Genomic DNA, 18,150 nt, shown 5'->3' with positions numbered 1-18,150 from the left:
TATATATATATATATTTACAACACAATCTTGGCAAATTCTAAGGGGAAGGAATGTACAGCATGTTACTGGGCTTCTACTTTAATTCGCTCAGCCTTTCAAATCCAGCATATGTGCCTGCAATTACTGACACTTTTGCTATGCATCTATCTTCCCTGCTGCTTAATGTCTACAGGGAAATGAGACGTAAACAGTACAGGCAAAAAAAATGACTGATATATGGGTACTTAAGCTCTTCTGTTCTTAACATAATAATCTTTCTCCCTTGCAGTGGAGTAGGCAGATACCACAGTGCAAAGTAGCTGGCATTGTAATGGCACAGGGCAACCTCAGTGGAAAGATCAGCGCGGCAGCGTGGAAGATTTAGCACAGGGTCAGTGCTGTCTTGATTTTTCTCCCTTTGCTTTACACATCATGGGAAATCAGAAACAAAATACGGAGTCTCTAATTTTTGTGGCAAATACAACCTTGTGTTCAAGTTTGATAAGCAGTTTTTATATGATAACTGGTAATTTTTGTAGAAGGACTGAAACGGTTTTAATTTTCAAAGTAATTAAATGTAGTTTCTTGTAATCCAAGTGAGAGAATTCTAGTCATTTTGTCTACGCTACATAACTTTGAAAGCTAGCCTAGACAATACTGGTATATTACTTCTCTCCTCTTCTGCTCTCCCATGTAGTCCATTTGTATTTTATTATTTTATTTTAACTTAGCACTCTCACTAGTCTTGGAAGGGACATGTGTGAAGGAGTTACTTTCCATTTGGATGAAGATTACCATTTAAGACAGGTGGCACATCAAATTAATTTTTGTGCTAGATATATAAGGCTAGGAGAATTATTCTTATTAAAGTACAATTTATATATGGAACAATATATAGTAACTGTAACTCATAAATGCAATTTGGTGGTTAAATTCTTACTTGTAGCAGTGCATGGGAAAGAATTTTAAAGATAGTTTCTAACGTTGAAAGGTTTATATCTCAAAAGTGACCAGTGATCTATGTATTTTAAGTGATTTTTACATAGCATGAAAACACATCATAGCAAAACAAACATTCCATCATTGAAGTCTTGAAGTATGCTGATAACATTAATCTATACTGTAAGAATTTTTGGACTGTTCATATAAATTCACAGAGAAAAAACCCTTGTCAATAATAAAATAAGGAGTTTGTCTGTAGGGCAAGGCTTTCTTATCAAAGTCTTAAAACCTGGGACCAAGTCTAAGATGTATTAATACTCTAATATACTCTCAATTTTCAAGGTAAGCAGAAATTCTGATCAACCTTGACTTTTTCATTACAGTTATCATCATATAAGAAACATTTCTTTCAAATGTATAAAATATTTACATACTGCAAGATGAGTTCTGTGTTTCAAGAGCACCACCTAGGTCAGGGTTGTGAGGATCCTTCTAGCTCCCTGTAATAGTGCTGCAATACGAGAATCTTTACCAGTCATTACTGGCTTCCTATTTTGCATGATCACTTATTTCAGCTTAGAAATGAGCTAATATCTACTTTAAATGTCTCCCTTTCCTTAACATAATGCAGTAGTTTTACCCCCACAAGAATGATATAACTTAATGAGATTTTGAAAATAATTTTCCATAGTTATATTTCATTGAGCATATAACCATTCAAATAACTACTTTATAATTTTCCCCTAATCCATCCTGAACTCTGAAGATTTAACATACTGTCTAGATCCTGAAGTTTTTAATGTATTTTTATTGATGGTGGGGTAAAGGAGGACCACAGCTGAAATCTTCAAACTTATTATGCTGTCATCTTACAATTCCAAATTCTTAGAGACATGTATGTGAAAACATCGTGTAGGTACAAACAGTAATTACGAATAATTAATTAATTCTCAGCTTCAGATAAAATGAAATCAGTCTTACAGTTGTGCCAGGACAAAACTTTCACTGAACAGTTTTTTTTGTGCGTGTTTTGTTTTGTTTTTTGGTTTTGGTACCAGGGATTGAACTCAGGACCTTGTGCTGGTAAGGCAGGTGCGGCACCACTGAGCTAATTTCCCGGCCCTCACTGAACAGTTATGTGCTACACAGTTTTGTCGGTCTTCACTTTTTATTTGTATTGGCCTCAAGTCTCACAGCTTTTAAAAATGGAGTAACTGTTTATAATTAGGAGTTAATATGTAAGTACTTTTGTAACCATCTTTCATTTATTTTTATTCCTAAAATGAAAAACTTACTAATTAAAAACTCAGATAGCTTGTCAAGTGTAAAGTTAAAAGTCTCTCAAATAATTTAGAACCCTAGGCGCTAAGTCTGCCACACCCACATTTACTTGGCGAGCGCCCTGGTGCACTCACATTTGCTTAGCCGTCCTTTCAGAAAGATTCGTACTGACCAGAGCAAGAGCTTCACCAGCACACTGCCCACTCCTTAGTGCCACGCGGGGCTGATGTCAGGCTTTCTCTTCACTGCCATAAATATGCTGCTGCTGCTTCCAGTTACTACATGAAAATGTATTACACCCTTGACAAAAAATGATGCTTTACTTCTAATATATGCACAGCCTTATGTTTTCAGAGAACAAATTCATTCAACCTCTACATTACGTGGAGTAATAAAGCTGAAAATAAGTTTAGAAATCATCAGATTTTTGTGCTATTTACTCAAATACACAGAGAAAAATCAGTCTAAACATATAAAAAGCTTTTTCTTTATAAGAATATACATAATTTTATTATAATCTATTTCTTCCTATAAAATGAAAATAGGATTACTTATACATACTTCTAACAGTTGAAGTGTTCATCAGTTAAAAGCCTCAAGGGGCCAGGGATTAAGCTCAGTGGGTCCGTTGCCTGCCTTGCAAGCTCAAGGACCCAACTTCGATCCCTGGTACCAAAAAAAAAAAGCCTCAAATTTTGGAAGTTCCTTAAGAACCTAAATATAGAACTATCCTATTACCCAGCTATACCATTTCCTTGAGAGATACTTGAAGGAGTTAAAGTCAGCATACTTCAGGGATACCTACATACCCAAGAGTACTGCAGTATAATTCATAATAACCAGGATATGATGTAACCAATCTAGGTGCCTAACAATAGATGAATGGATAAAGAAAATGTGGGGTGTGTGTGTGTGTACACAATAGAGCATTATTCAGCTATAAAGAAAAATGAAATGTCACTTGCAGGAAATGGATGGAACTGGACATCATGTTCACTGAAATAAGTCAGATTCAGAAAGAAACATACAGTAAGTTTTTTCTGATATGTAGAATCTAAAAAATTCTGCCATGAAGGTAGGAAAAATGTTGCTAGAAGAGCAAGGGAAGAGGGAAAGAGTGTAAGGGAGGGTTGGAAGGGGCAGGAGTGCAATGAAAATACCACATCTAAGCCTAACATTTTCTAAAAGTAGCAGGCACTAATAAGAACATTTTGAAAAGCCCCAAATTTGTGTCTCCTTTGAAATTTGGCCTTATTTATCCTTTTGCTCTATTGTAATATCGGTCAAGGCTTATTAAGCACATATTTTGTTTACAGCACTATTTAATTAAGAATAATGATAAGGCACAGGATTCAGGAGTTTGAATATTTATTTGAAGTATGTATAATTAGCAATATGTAATTTAGGAGTGAGGCAGCAATACAGTATTGAGGGGAAGGCGAGAACAGAGATAAGCTAGAAACTTTTGAAAAACGTGAAAGATGACCTTTGCCCCTCTGTTTAAGTGCCTTACCAGCATTTACCAGTGCACTGAGATGCTAGGGCCAGGGATATGAATCTTGACTTAGGACTCAGAAGATGAAATTTCTTCATGGCTGTTATATAGAATCATCTATTTACAGAAAAAGCAAATTATTTACTGGGAAGGTAAATTCTCAGTTAGAGAAATTGAGCAGAAGCACTAGATCGGAACGGCTGACGCTATAACTAAATTCATTTCATTCTTATTTGAACAGCACTGTGAACAAAATATGTGCTTAAGAAGGCTTGACCGATATTATGATACAGTGAAAGGAAAGGATAAAATTAGCAGCTTTTCATTTATCATGGCCTAAAACAAGCAGGGTAACATCCCTTGAATGCTCATTGTTTGTAATGATGTAGAAATCCTTTCATGGTTTGGAATTAATGGAGAAACTTCATTCTAATCTTATACCACCTGCAAAGTAAATCCAAGGCAGCCCTTTCAATGCTATACTGCATAACTCTGGGATTTTTTCCAATGGAATTTATTAAGACAGCTATATGCTTTTTCAACTGTAAAAACCACAGCACTGTCAAAGAGTACTTAATATTAATGGCTTTTGAGAGTAATATAAATGAACAAGGTACTTTGGAATTTATTCCCACTAGGCAGAACGCTGAAAGAATAGTAACTTATAAGTCTCGAATGAGGAGTAATTAATAATTATGTTGAGGCTCCTGCCGGTCAGCAAGCTGCCATTCCCATCCAAACAGCAGGAGATGCCATACACCATGTGCATGTGCTCAGAATATCACAGAGACACTCAAATATGTGCAATCTGCTGAACCTGGAGACTAAATAAAGGTATAGTTGTGGTGTTTAGGATCTTCCATATATCCGTGTAGATGAAGGAAAATCTACCACTAAATTTTATGTCAATATAGCAAAGTTTAAAAAGGTCATCTGCTACTATCTGAGCACTTTTTGACATTTTGGAGCTAAAGTTCCAATTCCAAAAATATATGCTGTGCTTGAATTCCCTAATAATTTCTGTATTGTTAAAAAAATATTTTAACACTTTTGCAAACATAATTGCAGGGTATTAGTAAAATCTGAGTCTCAAGTAAGAATGAATTTGGGACAAATTCGTATTGAATTATCAACTGAAGTTCAAATTTAATGAGGTGTCATGATTTTGTCTGGCTTCCCAACTTATTATACTGTAACAACATGCTGCTGTGCAAAGTAAACCTGGGACCCCATCAGTGTACAGACTGCAGGCATATGAATGAGCTAAGGGGTGGCTTAACTGCTCTCGGAGGTGAACCCAGGAACGAAAATTGAGTATGTCTTGATTTTGCTAAGATGTGTTACAGGTCGGTGATAACTCAGAACTGCACAGAGTATGTAGGACGGCCCTTCTCTCCTTCCCCACGGAGATCACCAAAGTGCCGTGAAGCCAGGCTTGGGATGCAGCTCAGCAGTGCAGAGCTGCCCAGTAGGTGTCAGGCGAGGGTCAATCCTGGTACCAGGAAAAAAAAAAAAACGAAAATAAAGACCCCCAAAAGTGCGCTAAAATCCTTGTAGTGTAATAAATTGAACTGAGATTTCAACTTTATGCTCTCACTCTCACCAACTGTCCAATTCCATCTTGAGCATAAACAGAAAAATGATAAGGCATGGTGTTTATGAGTTTGCATTTTCAACATTTTGCTCTATTTCTTAGTTTTTATAACTTCATTTTGTTTTAGTTCTAATATTTGTATGTTATTTTAAAAAATGGCCCAAATTTCTTATTGTGTATTTTGGAAAATGTGGCACAGAACTTTCCAAAAGAGCAAGGCTGGAGGCACCACAATACTTTATTTTGAATTGTACTATAGAGTCACACCAATAAAAACAGCACGATACTGGTACAAAAACAGACACATGGACCAATGGAACAAAATAGAGGCTATGGAAACATACTGCACATCTTAGCCATTCAAGCATGGACAAGGGAGCCAGAAATACTCATCGGAGAAAAGACAGCCTCTTTGAAATATGGTGGTGGCCAAACTGCTGAAGACTGAAACTCAATCCCCATCCATAATTCTGTACAAAATTCAATTCAAAATGGATAAAAGACTTAGGAATAAGACCTGCACTTTGAAACTGCTATGAGAAAACACAGAAACCCTTGAAGCTATAGGCATAGGCAAAGACTTCCAGAAGAGGACTCTAATAGCACAGGAAATGACAGCAAGAATCAACAAATGGGACTAGGTCAAGTTGAAAGGTTTCTCTATGGCAGGGGGAAACAACAGTGTTAAAAGATAGCCTACTATCTCTGGCTGACGGAGAAAATCTTTACCAACTATTCTGCTGACAGAGAGTTAATATCTAGAATATATGAATATATAAAGAATTAAAAAACAACAAAAAATCAGTTGGACAAATGAAGTGGACAGAGAATTCTCAAAAGAAGTACAAATTGTCAATAAGTATATGAAAATATGTTCTGCATCTTCAGCCATTAGGGCAATGAAAATCACGACACTGAGATTCCATCTCACCTCAGTTAGAAAGGCTGTCATTAGGAAAACAGCAACAAAACAAGAAATGTTGGTGAGGATGGAGGAAAGGGGAGCCTTTCTGCACTGCTGCTGGGCGTGTGAATTAGTAGTCACTATGAAAATCAGTGGGGAGGCTGCTCAAAAACTAAAACTAGAGCTGTTATCTATCTATCTATTTATCTATCATCTGTCCAAAGGAACTGAAGTCTGTACTGTACAGATGCCTGCATTCCCATGTTCACTGCAATACAACTCACAGGAGTCAAAACAGGGAATTAGCCTCACGCATGGATAAGGAATCTGCATGCTATTTATGTGCACAATGGAGTACTACTCAAGTGTAAAGGGGAATACAATCTTGTTATTTGCAGGAAAACTGGATGGATCTGGAGACAATCGTGTTGAGCAACATAAGCCAGGCTCAGAAAGACAAATACTGAATGTCCTAATCTTAAAAGAAAAGAAAATGACAAGTAGACTATTATGACAAGAGAAGTGTAATAAGGGAAGTGTAACAGAGGGGATGGATATGATCAAAATAACACAGAAGCCTCAAAAAATGTGGAATTAGGCAGCAACAAGAGGCAAGGGAGATAGGAGGATGACACCGATCAGAGTAGGTTACATGCATGTATGAATCTGATAAAATGGAACCTATTAATCTGTAGAACCAACAGAGAGAGAAAACAGTGTTGCTTTCACGAATGACGCCATGCCATGCTAGATAATGGGAAGGGCTGTATTCCACAGCTGTAGTAAGTCACTGTAAATAACCGTACCTAGCATTCTCAGAACGCTTACAATGCTTTTGAACCAGTGAAAGTAAGAATACACTAGTGATGTTCTTCATATCTGTGCTGCAAAATAAATTCTATTGTAAAGTATGTAGGTGATGATGAAATAAAAAAGGTTTTTAAATTTACTTAAGATTTTCCTTTAAATTAAGCTTATATAGTAAACCAAATACCACGCTATTGTTTTTCAGTTAAATATTAATTTGTTTCTGCAAACAGGACTTGAAATTTTTATGCTGAAATTCTCCACTACATTCAGTATTTATTTTAAAACAGTTTACATATACATTTATTTCTCTTAATGTTAAAATCACAGTTTTATTCTCAGAGTAAGTTAATGGTTCTTTCACAAAGATATCCCAATTTTTTCTAAGGTTTTCTAAAAAAATTTTCTTTCCTGTCTATCAATATTCCTGACCGAGAGTGCTCAGGAATATAAGGATATCTATTCTAAGAATCTGTTTCAACTACATAAAATGATTTTAATATGTTGAATCAATACTCAACTGTACAAAGGGAATGCCACAAGAAAATATTTAAAAATTTGTGCTCTGAGAAAGCCACTCAAATTTTTACCTTTTAGGTCTTACTCATATGTCATGCTCATCTTCAAAACTGTGTGGATATATCCTCAAAAGAAGTTTGTAGAATTCAAACAAATAGACACTACAGCAGAATATCACAAAGGGAGAACAGAATGAATACTGGCAAACCTCATCCCATAATTGGGATTAAAAGGCTGTAACCTTGGAAATGTTCTCTGACACCCCTGCCAAAAGCCTGCACTGGATGGGGCTATGAAAGTTTAGTATTTCCTCCAAAATATGCTGCCACTATTTTTAGACTGCATGAGGAATGCCAAGTGTACCGATCTCATAGTTTTCTCTAGTACTAACATGGCATACACACCAATACATGTCAAGAACTTTTAGCAAAATTTTATAGCACCACTTGTACTTCCTTGGAATGTAAAATCACACTCTATCATCTACAAGGCAATAGAAATTGAAAAAAAATTTTTGGCCAAAAGAATTACAACTTACAGCTGAATTCTCCCTATAAGAATTAAAGAGCACAAAGGGAAGGAAGGAGGAAGAAATGAGAGGGACCTTAAGTAGACCGAATGCTGTAGTACAGCCGCACTGTCCCCCAGTCCAACGTGTTTACAAGGTGAGGGGATCAGGCGCACCACACCCATCAGCTCACATGCTATTAGTAGGTGGGGTCTGGACAAAGAGGTGGGTCCCCGGGGGATGAGACCTGGAAGGGTGTACATGACTGATACCTAACTCAGTAACTTTGAGGAAGTCACTGCCAATGATATTACCAAGAGGCAAGCATGTTATGATTGAATAAAAAAATGAGGAAAAGTGTAATAATAATGATGACAATAATAGTCACTTATACTGCAGTTGTCAGCCAATCCTGCAGGTCCTTGGATATGCTGACAACGCAATAATGCATGCAGTAATAGCTACTTTGACATTCTCAAATGGTTGGAGACGAGGAAACAGATATAGAGAGGGTAACCACTCCTCTGGGGTTAGCCAGGGAGAAGTGGTGGAGCCCGACTTGACCCCACATGACCTAGCTATACTGGCCATGCTCTTAAATATGGGACTATTAGAACTCAAATGCCTGCCTGTTCTGTATACAAGGTCACCAGAGTGTGGTGTGTATTATATTACTGCCAAGAGAGCTTTTGAATACTTAGCCAACCTGCTTTATCACAGCCTGCAGTTAAATTTGTTCTGCTTATAATTTGTGTTAGTTACTTTTCTGTCATTGCTGAGACAAACCATCTGACACCCAAAGTTAAACGGGAAGAGGTTTATTTGGCTTACACTTTGTAGAGGTTTCAGTCCATAGTCTCCTGGCTTGGAGGCTGGGATGACAAACAGGCCTCACAGAAGAGAAACAAAATGGCACGCACAAGGCAGCTAAGGCAACAAGACAGCCTTTCCAGTGTCTTCCCACCCCTTTTACTTTACTACTTAGGGCGGGTAGCACTCACACCCTTAATCCTACTGCCTACAATGGGTCAATCACACATTAGATCCAACCGTATCTGGAAAAGCATGTGGCTCTGAAGGGACATCTAGATACAAGCCATAACATTAAACTCAGTAGGGTGGCATTTCAATAGAACACAACATAGTTAGTAAGTTCATATCGTGCTTATCCCGTCCTTTATAAACTGACTCAAAATTAGAAGCAAAATATAGAGTTGGCCTATCTATTCTTTTTGACTAATACCACCAATCTGCCTATAAAACATTAAAACAGATTCCTTTACCAATGTTTAATGGGAACATTTACATATGGAATAGGAAACCCATCAATTTACAGTATTTAAAAATGAACAATCAGCATTTCTGATGCATACATTTTTATAACATCAGGAAAATTATTTTAATCCTAATTAGTCATCCTGTTTTCTTTGCAAGTTGGAAACGACAAGAAAACATCTCTAGGGTACAAACAGCATTCTTAGTTTGTGGAACTAGCTTCTTTCATAATCTCTCAGAAAAAATAAAATAACAAAAGTAGATGTTTATATAAGAAATCATTCACTTTAATTAAAATTTGATAAATTAGCTGATGGATATTTTTAACTTGGGGGAGGGAAAAGAGAATTTTTCGATTATTCCAAATGCATTTTTGTTATAATTTTCCCTCAAAAAGAAGATTTTCAAGAGAGAATATAAAATATCAAATACAGATTATCCTCTAAAATTTTAAAATAAGGAAGGCAGCAGGTATCTTATTCTTCTGGAGATTGCTTAATAAATACATAATCTTAAAGGACCTTTCTTTTGTTTTTGTTTGGTTTTCAGGCATATTTATCTGTAGGATAATTCTAAGTGTATTTATTATCAGCACAGTTTGTGCGTGCCTAAAAATATGGAGGATAGCATTAGAATGAGCAGAAGGTATGGAGCCAATAAAATATTGTGAAAAATAATTTTTCTATCTAAAAATATTTTAGTTTTTGCAAAAGTATAGGGTTTTTTCCCCTTATATGGATTTAGCTATTACATATGAGGCCATTAAAAACATGGGAGAGCATATATTGCTGTGGTATAATTCTTTTAACTCTTTTGGGAAGATACCCAGCAGGGGAATATCTGGGTCAAATGGAACCTCTAATCCTAGTTTTCTGAGGACTCTCCACACTGATTTCCACAGTGGTTGCACCGCTCTGCACTCCCATCCGCAGTGGAGAAGGGTCCTTTTCCCCACAGCCCCTCCGGCATTTGTCATTGGTTGATTTCCTTCCTTCTTTCCTTTCCTCCTTTCCTTCTTTCTGTTTTTGTATTGGGTACTGAACTCAGGACCTTGCACTTGAGAGGCAGGTGGTGGAACCACTGAGCTAAATCCCCTGCCCTGGCTGATTTCTTGATAGCAGCCGTTCTTTCTGGAGTGAAGTGGAAATCTTACATTACTTTCATTTGTATCTCTCAAATGACCAGGGATGTTGAACATTGTTTTTATAGGTTCATATGCTGTTTCTACTTCTTCATCGGAGAAATGTCGGTTCATTTCAGATGCCCATTTTTGGATTGGGTCTTTAAATTTGGGAAGTCTTATTTTTTAAAGATCTTTATAAAGGCTGGGATATCACAATCCCTAACTTGAAACTATACTGCAAAGCTACTATGATTAAAAACAGCATGGTACTGGCAAAGAAACAGACCCAAGAATCAATGGAACAGATTAGAAAACGCATAAATAACTCCAGAAATACTCAACCATCTCATCTTTGACAAAGGAGCCAAACACCCTCACTGGGGGAAAGATAGCCTCTTTCATAAAAGGTGCTGGAAAAACTGGGTTTCAACTTGCCAAACATTAAAACTAGACACATATCTCTCACCATGCACTAAACTAAAATCAAAATGGAACAAAGACCTAAATATTAAAACAGAAACACCAAAACATGCTACAAGATAAGTTAGGTACAACTCTTGAAGACACTGGTGTAGGAAAAGACTTTATGAATAAAACCTCAGTTGTATGTGAACTAGCACAAACAATCAGCAATTGGGATCTCATCTTATTAATAAGCTTCTGCACAACTAGAGAAACTACCAACAGCATGAAGAGACAATCCACAATGTGGGAAACAATTTTTACCAGCTGTTCCTCATACTTCCACTTTTAAGCATTTCAGACTTCGGTATTCAAACTCCTCCCATATGCATCCCCTACACAGCTTAACTTGGTGCACTATGTATAACACAGAATTCCCCCAAGTCGGTCTGACCTCCGAAGAGGAGCACCTTTCACCAGCCTTTTACCCTTCTGGGGTCATCACTGTGGTTAACGTAAACCAGTGAACTCCCCGGCCCAGCTTTGTATCTGCAGTGCTGGGCCAGCAGAAGAGGCAGTGTGCTAGGGAGACAGAGCAGAGAGGGGAAATGAGACTCCCAGGTAGAGATGCTGGAGGCCTGCGTGATTACTTCTGCAAAGGGCTTAAAATAGCTCAATGTTTTATAGTCCTATTGCATTTAGTGATTCCACTTATAGATCGCTACCTGGTAAGTCAGAGAAGAGAAGAATGCACTCATTAAAGCCGTTAGCCAAAAGCCGGTCCCGTAGCTGCTGGAGAATTGCCACTCCGATACAGAATGGGAAAGAGGAATTCCCAAGTAGTAAGGTGTCCCAGAGGTGGAATATTTTATGCAATGGGAATACATCTGTGGAATAATTTTTAAAAATTGGTTAAACATTAAAAAAGTCTAAAACAACTTAGACATATGACTATTAACTTACGGTCTATTCTTCAAGAGCTAATAATACTAAGCAAAGCACTGGGCTTGTGCCTCTATCCCATACACAGAAGCCTGAGACAAGAAGACCGCAATTCTGAGGCCAGGTTGGGCAACTCAGCTAGGCCCTGTCTCATTCATAAATAAATAAATAGCTAACACTTTCAAAGGTCATAAAATATTCGGCTTTGTAAAATTTAACTTCCAAAGTCCTCTTAAAATCTGTTAATCAGACTAGTGAAATGGATAGTATGTTCTAACTTCTATTTTCAATATGGAGTGACTTTGTTCCAGTCATAAAATTTGATTCCCCAGAATTTTTTAGCTATACTGTTTACATAAATTTATTTTTTCTTCTCTTTTTTTTCCTCCTTGAGTTTATTGGTACATTTTAGGTATACAGTACAGTTACATTCATCATTGGGATCTTGTACCTTTACATGACAGGTCTTGGTTCTCATTTTTCCCCTTACCCCTGCCCTCCCTTCACCCTACATAAATTTATTTATTTAGGTAAATAACACTGCTTTATGTATAATAAGGTTACATTTCCATTTTGCATTATAACTTTATTAAACTTCCATCAAAATTTTTGTTAAGAATTTTTAAATAATTTTTAATATTGTGGATATCATTCTAGAGAATGTCTCCAGATCTACTTCATAATATTATGACATTTGTCATATGTGCTATATGTAAGTACAGCTATATACGGTGTTAATATTTATAACTAATTATTCTATTTTCACATAACCTGCTTAATTTCTATAGGAAAACTAGTTTGGGAAATAAAATTATTTGTTATTAGAGGATCTCCCTAGAAATTAAGACTGATTTGGTTCCAAAGTTGGTTTCATGGAGTTCATTTAAATACTATACTTGATTTTAAATTCTCTTTTCAAAAATAGGCAAAGCTTGTATGAATATCAACATGGAAAACAGTCTGTCACCCTATACAGTTGTTTGTAATATTTAAGAGAGAGAACAACTAGAATTCTTTTTTACCCAACTCTATTATAACAGAATTACATAAGTATACATGTTAAATTGTCTTAATATTATTGTAAAATAATATTAAATACTAGAGAAGAGAGGAGCAGAGCTGTGTTTTTGCTATAACAATGCTAAAAAGAAAGAGAAAAATGATACTTACGAGTAAACATGGTGAGAAACCAAGGGATGGCATACAGCTATGAGTAGAAAAAAAATAGGGAAAAGACAGAGGGAATAAAATATATAATTAGAATGATCCCCAATAAATTGAATGGCTAAAGAAACTATTTTTCTCTACTCCACTGTTTAAAACGAAATGAATTCAATCACTTATCACAAATATTTTATTATATGATATCTATCTATATTACAAATGTAGATGACCTTTCTGCAAGGAGTTATTCACAGAACATCTCATTTCATCAAAGGATACACTCAAGACCATACTAATTCAAACACAATACTAGTATGCTAGCTTTAAGGGTGCACTTTCAGTTGTACAAAAAATACAGTGAGATTTTAAAAGTCCTTATGGCCATTAACCTTATGTGTCAAAGACTGCATCACAGAATACTCAGATATCTGATTAACACTGATGTTGGGCATGTGTCTGAGGGTGTCAGCAGGTCAGCTTAGCGTGTGAGTCAGTGCACTGAGCAGACTGTCCTCCCAGCTAGGACAGGCATCATTCAGTCCATCTCGGCCTGGTGCAGAAGGGATTCTCTTCCTACTCCACCTCAGTTTGAGCTGGAGCGGTTCCTTTCACCTCTCGTTAGCAAGTTTGAAATAAACAATCACTTCCTGAAAAAGCACTAATTTCATTTAGCTTTGTCAATCAATACAGGCTACTATCAAACAAAGACTTGTGCTACCCACCGCTTACCTAAGTGTACTTTCAGCTCCTCTCAATTGTAAATTTATGAACGGAGCTGCATATTGCATTTGCACTGCACACAGTAGAGTACCTACGCTCTCAAATCCCAGTCAAGAACTACACGATTACACAGCTAACTTAGATATATGTGCTACTGGCAGACAAAGTCTTTTCATCTCCATGACTTCATCACATAGACAGGCTGACATGCAGATAGTTCTTTCTAGAAGCATTACAAGTGGGAATATAGAAGAGCATCAAAATATGTGACTTCACAGTAACGAGTATAGGTTGTAGAAAACAGCAGAACATAACAAAATGTGACTTCTTTACCCTAATTTAAACTTAAACATAAAAGATTAGAAGAGAATGGCTTACACAGTATCAGTCAACCTCTCAAATATAATACCTTTTGGAGGAAAGCCAATTATTTGTCACTAAGAATCACTGCTAGATTTCTTCAGCAACTGGTCAACAGTACATTTTACCCCTCATTACTCTCAGTAATTATTAAACTTAATAATTATGAAGATCTACAGAGGAATTTTGCTTCTACAATTAAAGTGCTCTTGGTTATCTATAATTGCCACACTGCTAATCTTTTTATCAGTGGACAGAACTGAACAAAGCTCTCTACTCACACTTCCCAAAACTATTTTTCTCCGTCCACATGGCTTTTGGGGCACCACATTCATCAGTTTTCTTCTCACTGTTCTGTCTTCTCCTTAGCCATCTCCTTTGTAGGCTCGTCTTCATCCTCTGACTCTTAAATATTGCCGTGTCCCAGTTCCACTCTGGGATCTGTTTAAGTTCTCTGTTTTTTCCTAAATAGTAACTGTAGTTTGAAAACTCCTGTATTTACAACAGCTCCATCTCCTCCTCTCGCCTATGACTTCGGAACTTGTAAGTGCAAATACCTATTTGGTATTTCTACTTGTGTGTCACACACACACAGACTGAGCTCCTGAAACCTCCTTCAAAACCTGTACCAAGTACATTTATATATCCCAGTTAAGAGCAATGCTACTCTTGTACTTCCTCATGCAAAAAATTATGAACTCATTCTTGTCTCTTCCACGGTATCTGTCACCAGCAGTTCTATTACTGAATAAACTTCTCTGTATGCTCGCTGATAATACTTGAATTCAGTTCTGTCATGTCTTGCAACTGCCCATGCCTCATAGTCTATCCTTGTCTGTGCTTGGATTCCTCTCAGCTTAGTAGAATATTGTTCAGATGTTTACATCAGATGTCACTGGTCTACTCAAGAGCATCTGGTGGCTCACTGTCACTAAGAGTAAAGCTGAAGCTTTAGGGATACGATCTGCACTCCACATACGCGAGCCTTCCATCGCCTGTTTGGCCTCTTCTTGTCCACTGAGGCCTCCTGGCTGCTCTTTCTGCACCCTGCTACACTTCTGCGAACCTAAGGCTCTTGCTGTGGTTCTGCTGCTGGGACTGATCTTTCTCTTCTTTCCTGATGTCATTTATTCAAGACACCTTTTCTGCAAGGCTTTCCTGAAAACCTTATTTATAAACTCAATTCTTTCTTTACCTAAGCACTTAGTATTCACTGCTTTAGACGTTTTCTACTAGAACTCACCAGCACCTAACATATGACATTGCATATTTACTTATCTTCCTTACTGTCTATCCCATTAGCATGAGGAGAAATCTTCTGGTATTTTTTATTTTCCTCTGATGCATTTAGGGCATAGAGAAATGACTCACACCTGAGTATTTATTGAAAGAAAGAATGCAACACACAAGGTAATTGAAAGGGATATATTAACAGGTCCAAGCAGTTTTGAGACTATACACTTTCTTGAGAAATTTCAACAATAGGGAATAATGAGAAAGTGATTTAATCTTTCTTAGTTAATACTGGGAAAACTTTCTTCATATTAAATATTGGGAAGTATTGAAAAACTCATTAATTCTGAGGTTTTGTGTTATATATATGTTACATATATATGTATACACTTTGATAACAATTGCTTTGAAGTTTTTAAAAATCGGTAAAATGAAGCAGATCTACTGATGGTTGAAAAGTAATAATTCAAGTTGAATCAACATCTTTAATATAATGTATAACAATTTCGAGGTGCTTGCCAGCAGCATTTACCTCTTACCAATTAAGATCAGATAAATAAAACGGGATCTGCTGGACTGCAATGCCTGCTATTTATTCTTTCTATAATTCTCCCTTTTAAAGTCTTTATTGAAGTTTTCATATTAGTTTCTCAAGATACTAGCACAGCTTCATCATACCATTTGATACACAAAGAGGACAGAAAAATAAGAGTGTTGAATACGAGTCAGGGTTTTATTTTTTAAAAAAGGAATTAAATATTGAAAATATTTTATTACAAATGTAAAATGCATAGTTTCATTACATTAGAGATATTATCCCTTTCCTAAAGTTGGAAACTGAAAATAGATGAAGAGAAATCATACATGTGCTAAGTATTTTCTAGAGAACATGATATTATGTACAACTGATTTGACACAGCACTTGTCTCTAGAAAGAAACTATTAAGTAAATACTGCCCCCTAGCACTATCAAGTAAGAACAGTTATAGTTAGAATTTCATGAGGTCTTTCCTCATGGTTTGCTAATGTCAAATTTAGAATTACCACCAACAGAAAAAACAAAGGTGGGAGCTGGTTATACTGATGTTGAAAAGCAGAAAATTATAACTCAATGACATGAAAATTTATGAAAGTAGAAATTAAAAGGAAATATTTCTTACAAACTCTATATGAAGAGTTCACCCAACATTTACTTATACAAAGAATGCATTTTCTCTATATATAGTATGTGTGTGCATATAGTGTATATATATATAAATATATATAGTACACATAAACATATACTATATATGCATATATATATATATATATATACACACATTACACACACACACACATACACATATGGCTTGTGCTAAATCAGGATACATTCAGTGGAATGAGAATAAGCTTCACTTACACACAAAAAAGCGAACAGTACAGGCAAAGGGAATCCTGAGCAGCTCTCTCCCTAACTAACTCTGCTCCCTGCCCTTCATCTCTTTTACAATCTTGTGGAAAAGACATGAAACCTAAAACCTATTTTCATTTTCATAGCCACCAATAAAGAAATAAGAGGAGGTAAGAATTACTAATCTACAGGCTAACAAAGAATGATTCCCAGAGCAGCACTTTGGAATTTTTAAAATAAAAAATTATGATCTGAATTTAGAGATTTAGTAATCTTGCTAAAACAATTTTATTTCATGTTTATATGAAATTTATTATGCTAATGCATAATAATGTTAGATACAGAGAAATATGGACACGTGATTCATATATACAAAAAGATAAATAAAGTATAATGGAACACAGTGCCTGATATATCACTGATCATGATGACTATTCTAAAATCTTATCAAGTTTTGAAATCAAGCTCTGCTTTCTGAAAAATCAGAAAATTTTTGTTCCAACTAAGTCACCCTCAGGCAACACTAGGTCCAATTTTAGATTTTGAAATTCTTTTCTGAGAAGTTCTCACTACCTATGATAATTAAGATTTTACTTTTAAAGAGTGTCGGGAACAATTCTACATAATTCTAGGGAAAATCATTTCACATTTAAATCATAATTAGTTCTCCTGCCTACAGGCCAGCGCTGGCACGTGGAGACCTAACTCCAGCTTCACCCCCAGTCACAGCTAAGACCACAATGGTCCGGTGATGCTGGGATGCTCCGGGGCAGGATTACACCAGCTGAAGACATCCTGGGAGGCACAAAATCTTTACCTGCACAGCTCCTCAATGTTCCAGGATTTTCGTGGTCTCTGCCCAGAGTCACCTTTTACACACGTTTCTCTCCCATGTACAATTTATGGAACTCTCTGCCCTGAGTCATCTGTTCCGTTTGTTTCTCCTGATGGACTGAATGAAGGAGCAGCAAGCTCAGGGCTTCGGTCTTTGCTGCCCAGAGCAGTACCGATCAGGCCCAAGCTCAGCTTCTTCTCTAAGTCTCATTTTTCTATCTTTTTGATCTAATAAGTTAATTGGCTTTGTATTGTTGTAGCTCACAGGAGACTACGACTCACTGCAGAGGTTCTACTGATGTCCCCTTTCCCTATTCCCTACAAAAGAGGACAAAGAATAAAGGGAAACTTTACTTATTATTTGATTCATTTTTGTGTGCTAGGGATCAGAACATTGTTCATGCCAGCAACAATTCAAATCTTCATTTACAATACAGACTAAAACTCAATCTATCTGTCTATAAGGATGTATTGGACCCCTCTATACATCTACAACTATGTTGTTGAAAGCTGAGTGATCTTATTTTTCCTATATTGTGGACTAATTCCAAGCAGGAATCATTTCATCAATATCCATGAATCATTCCTGTGTTAAAAGGGAGAGAGAGGCAGAGGGGGCGGAGAGGGGGGAGGAGAGGGAGGGAGAGGGGAGGGGGAGGGAGAGGGAGATGGAGAGA

The 18,150-nt window shown here is 36.6% G+C and overlaps 1 protein-coding gene across 5 annotated transcripts in view; it reads right to left on the bottom strand.

Moving 5' to 3' along the window:
• Window positions 1-18,150, bottom strand: part of Tbck (TBC1 domain containing kinase) — a 161,045-nt gene that overhangs the window by 62,722 nt on the left and 80,173 nt on the right. For all 5 annotated transcript variants that reach the window (XM_010641549.2, XM_010641548.3, XM_010641546.3 and 2 more), the window contains 2 exons: window positions 12,943-12,979; window positions 11,556-11,717 (listed from right to left, as the gene is read on the bottom strand). In XM_010641549.2, coding sequence (XP_010639851.1) covers window positions 11,556-11,717; window positions 12,943-12,979 — 199 coding nt within the window. The remainder of the gene's footprint in view (window positions 1-11,555; window positions 11,718-12,942; window positions 12,980-18,150) is intronic.

This window comes from Fukomys damarensis, unplaced genomic scaffold (genome assembly GCF_012274545.1).
Source record: "Fukomys damarensis isolate Sample0158 unplaced genomic scaffold, DMR_v1.0_HiC HiC_scaffold_25, whole genome shotgun sequence".
Taxonomy (NCBI): domain Eukaryota; kingdom Metazoa; phylum Chordata; class Mammalia; order Rodentia; family Bathyergidae; genus Fukomys; species Fukomys damarensis.
Note: the sequence above shows the minus strand (reverse complement) of the source record. Positions and strands in the feature narration are given on the sequence as shown.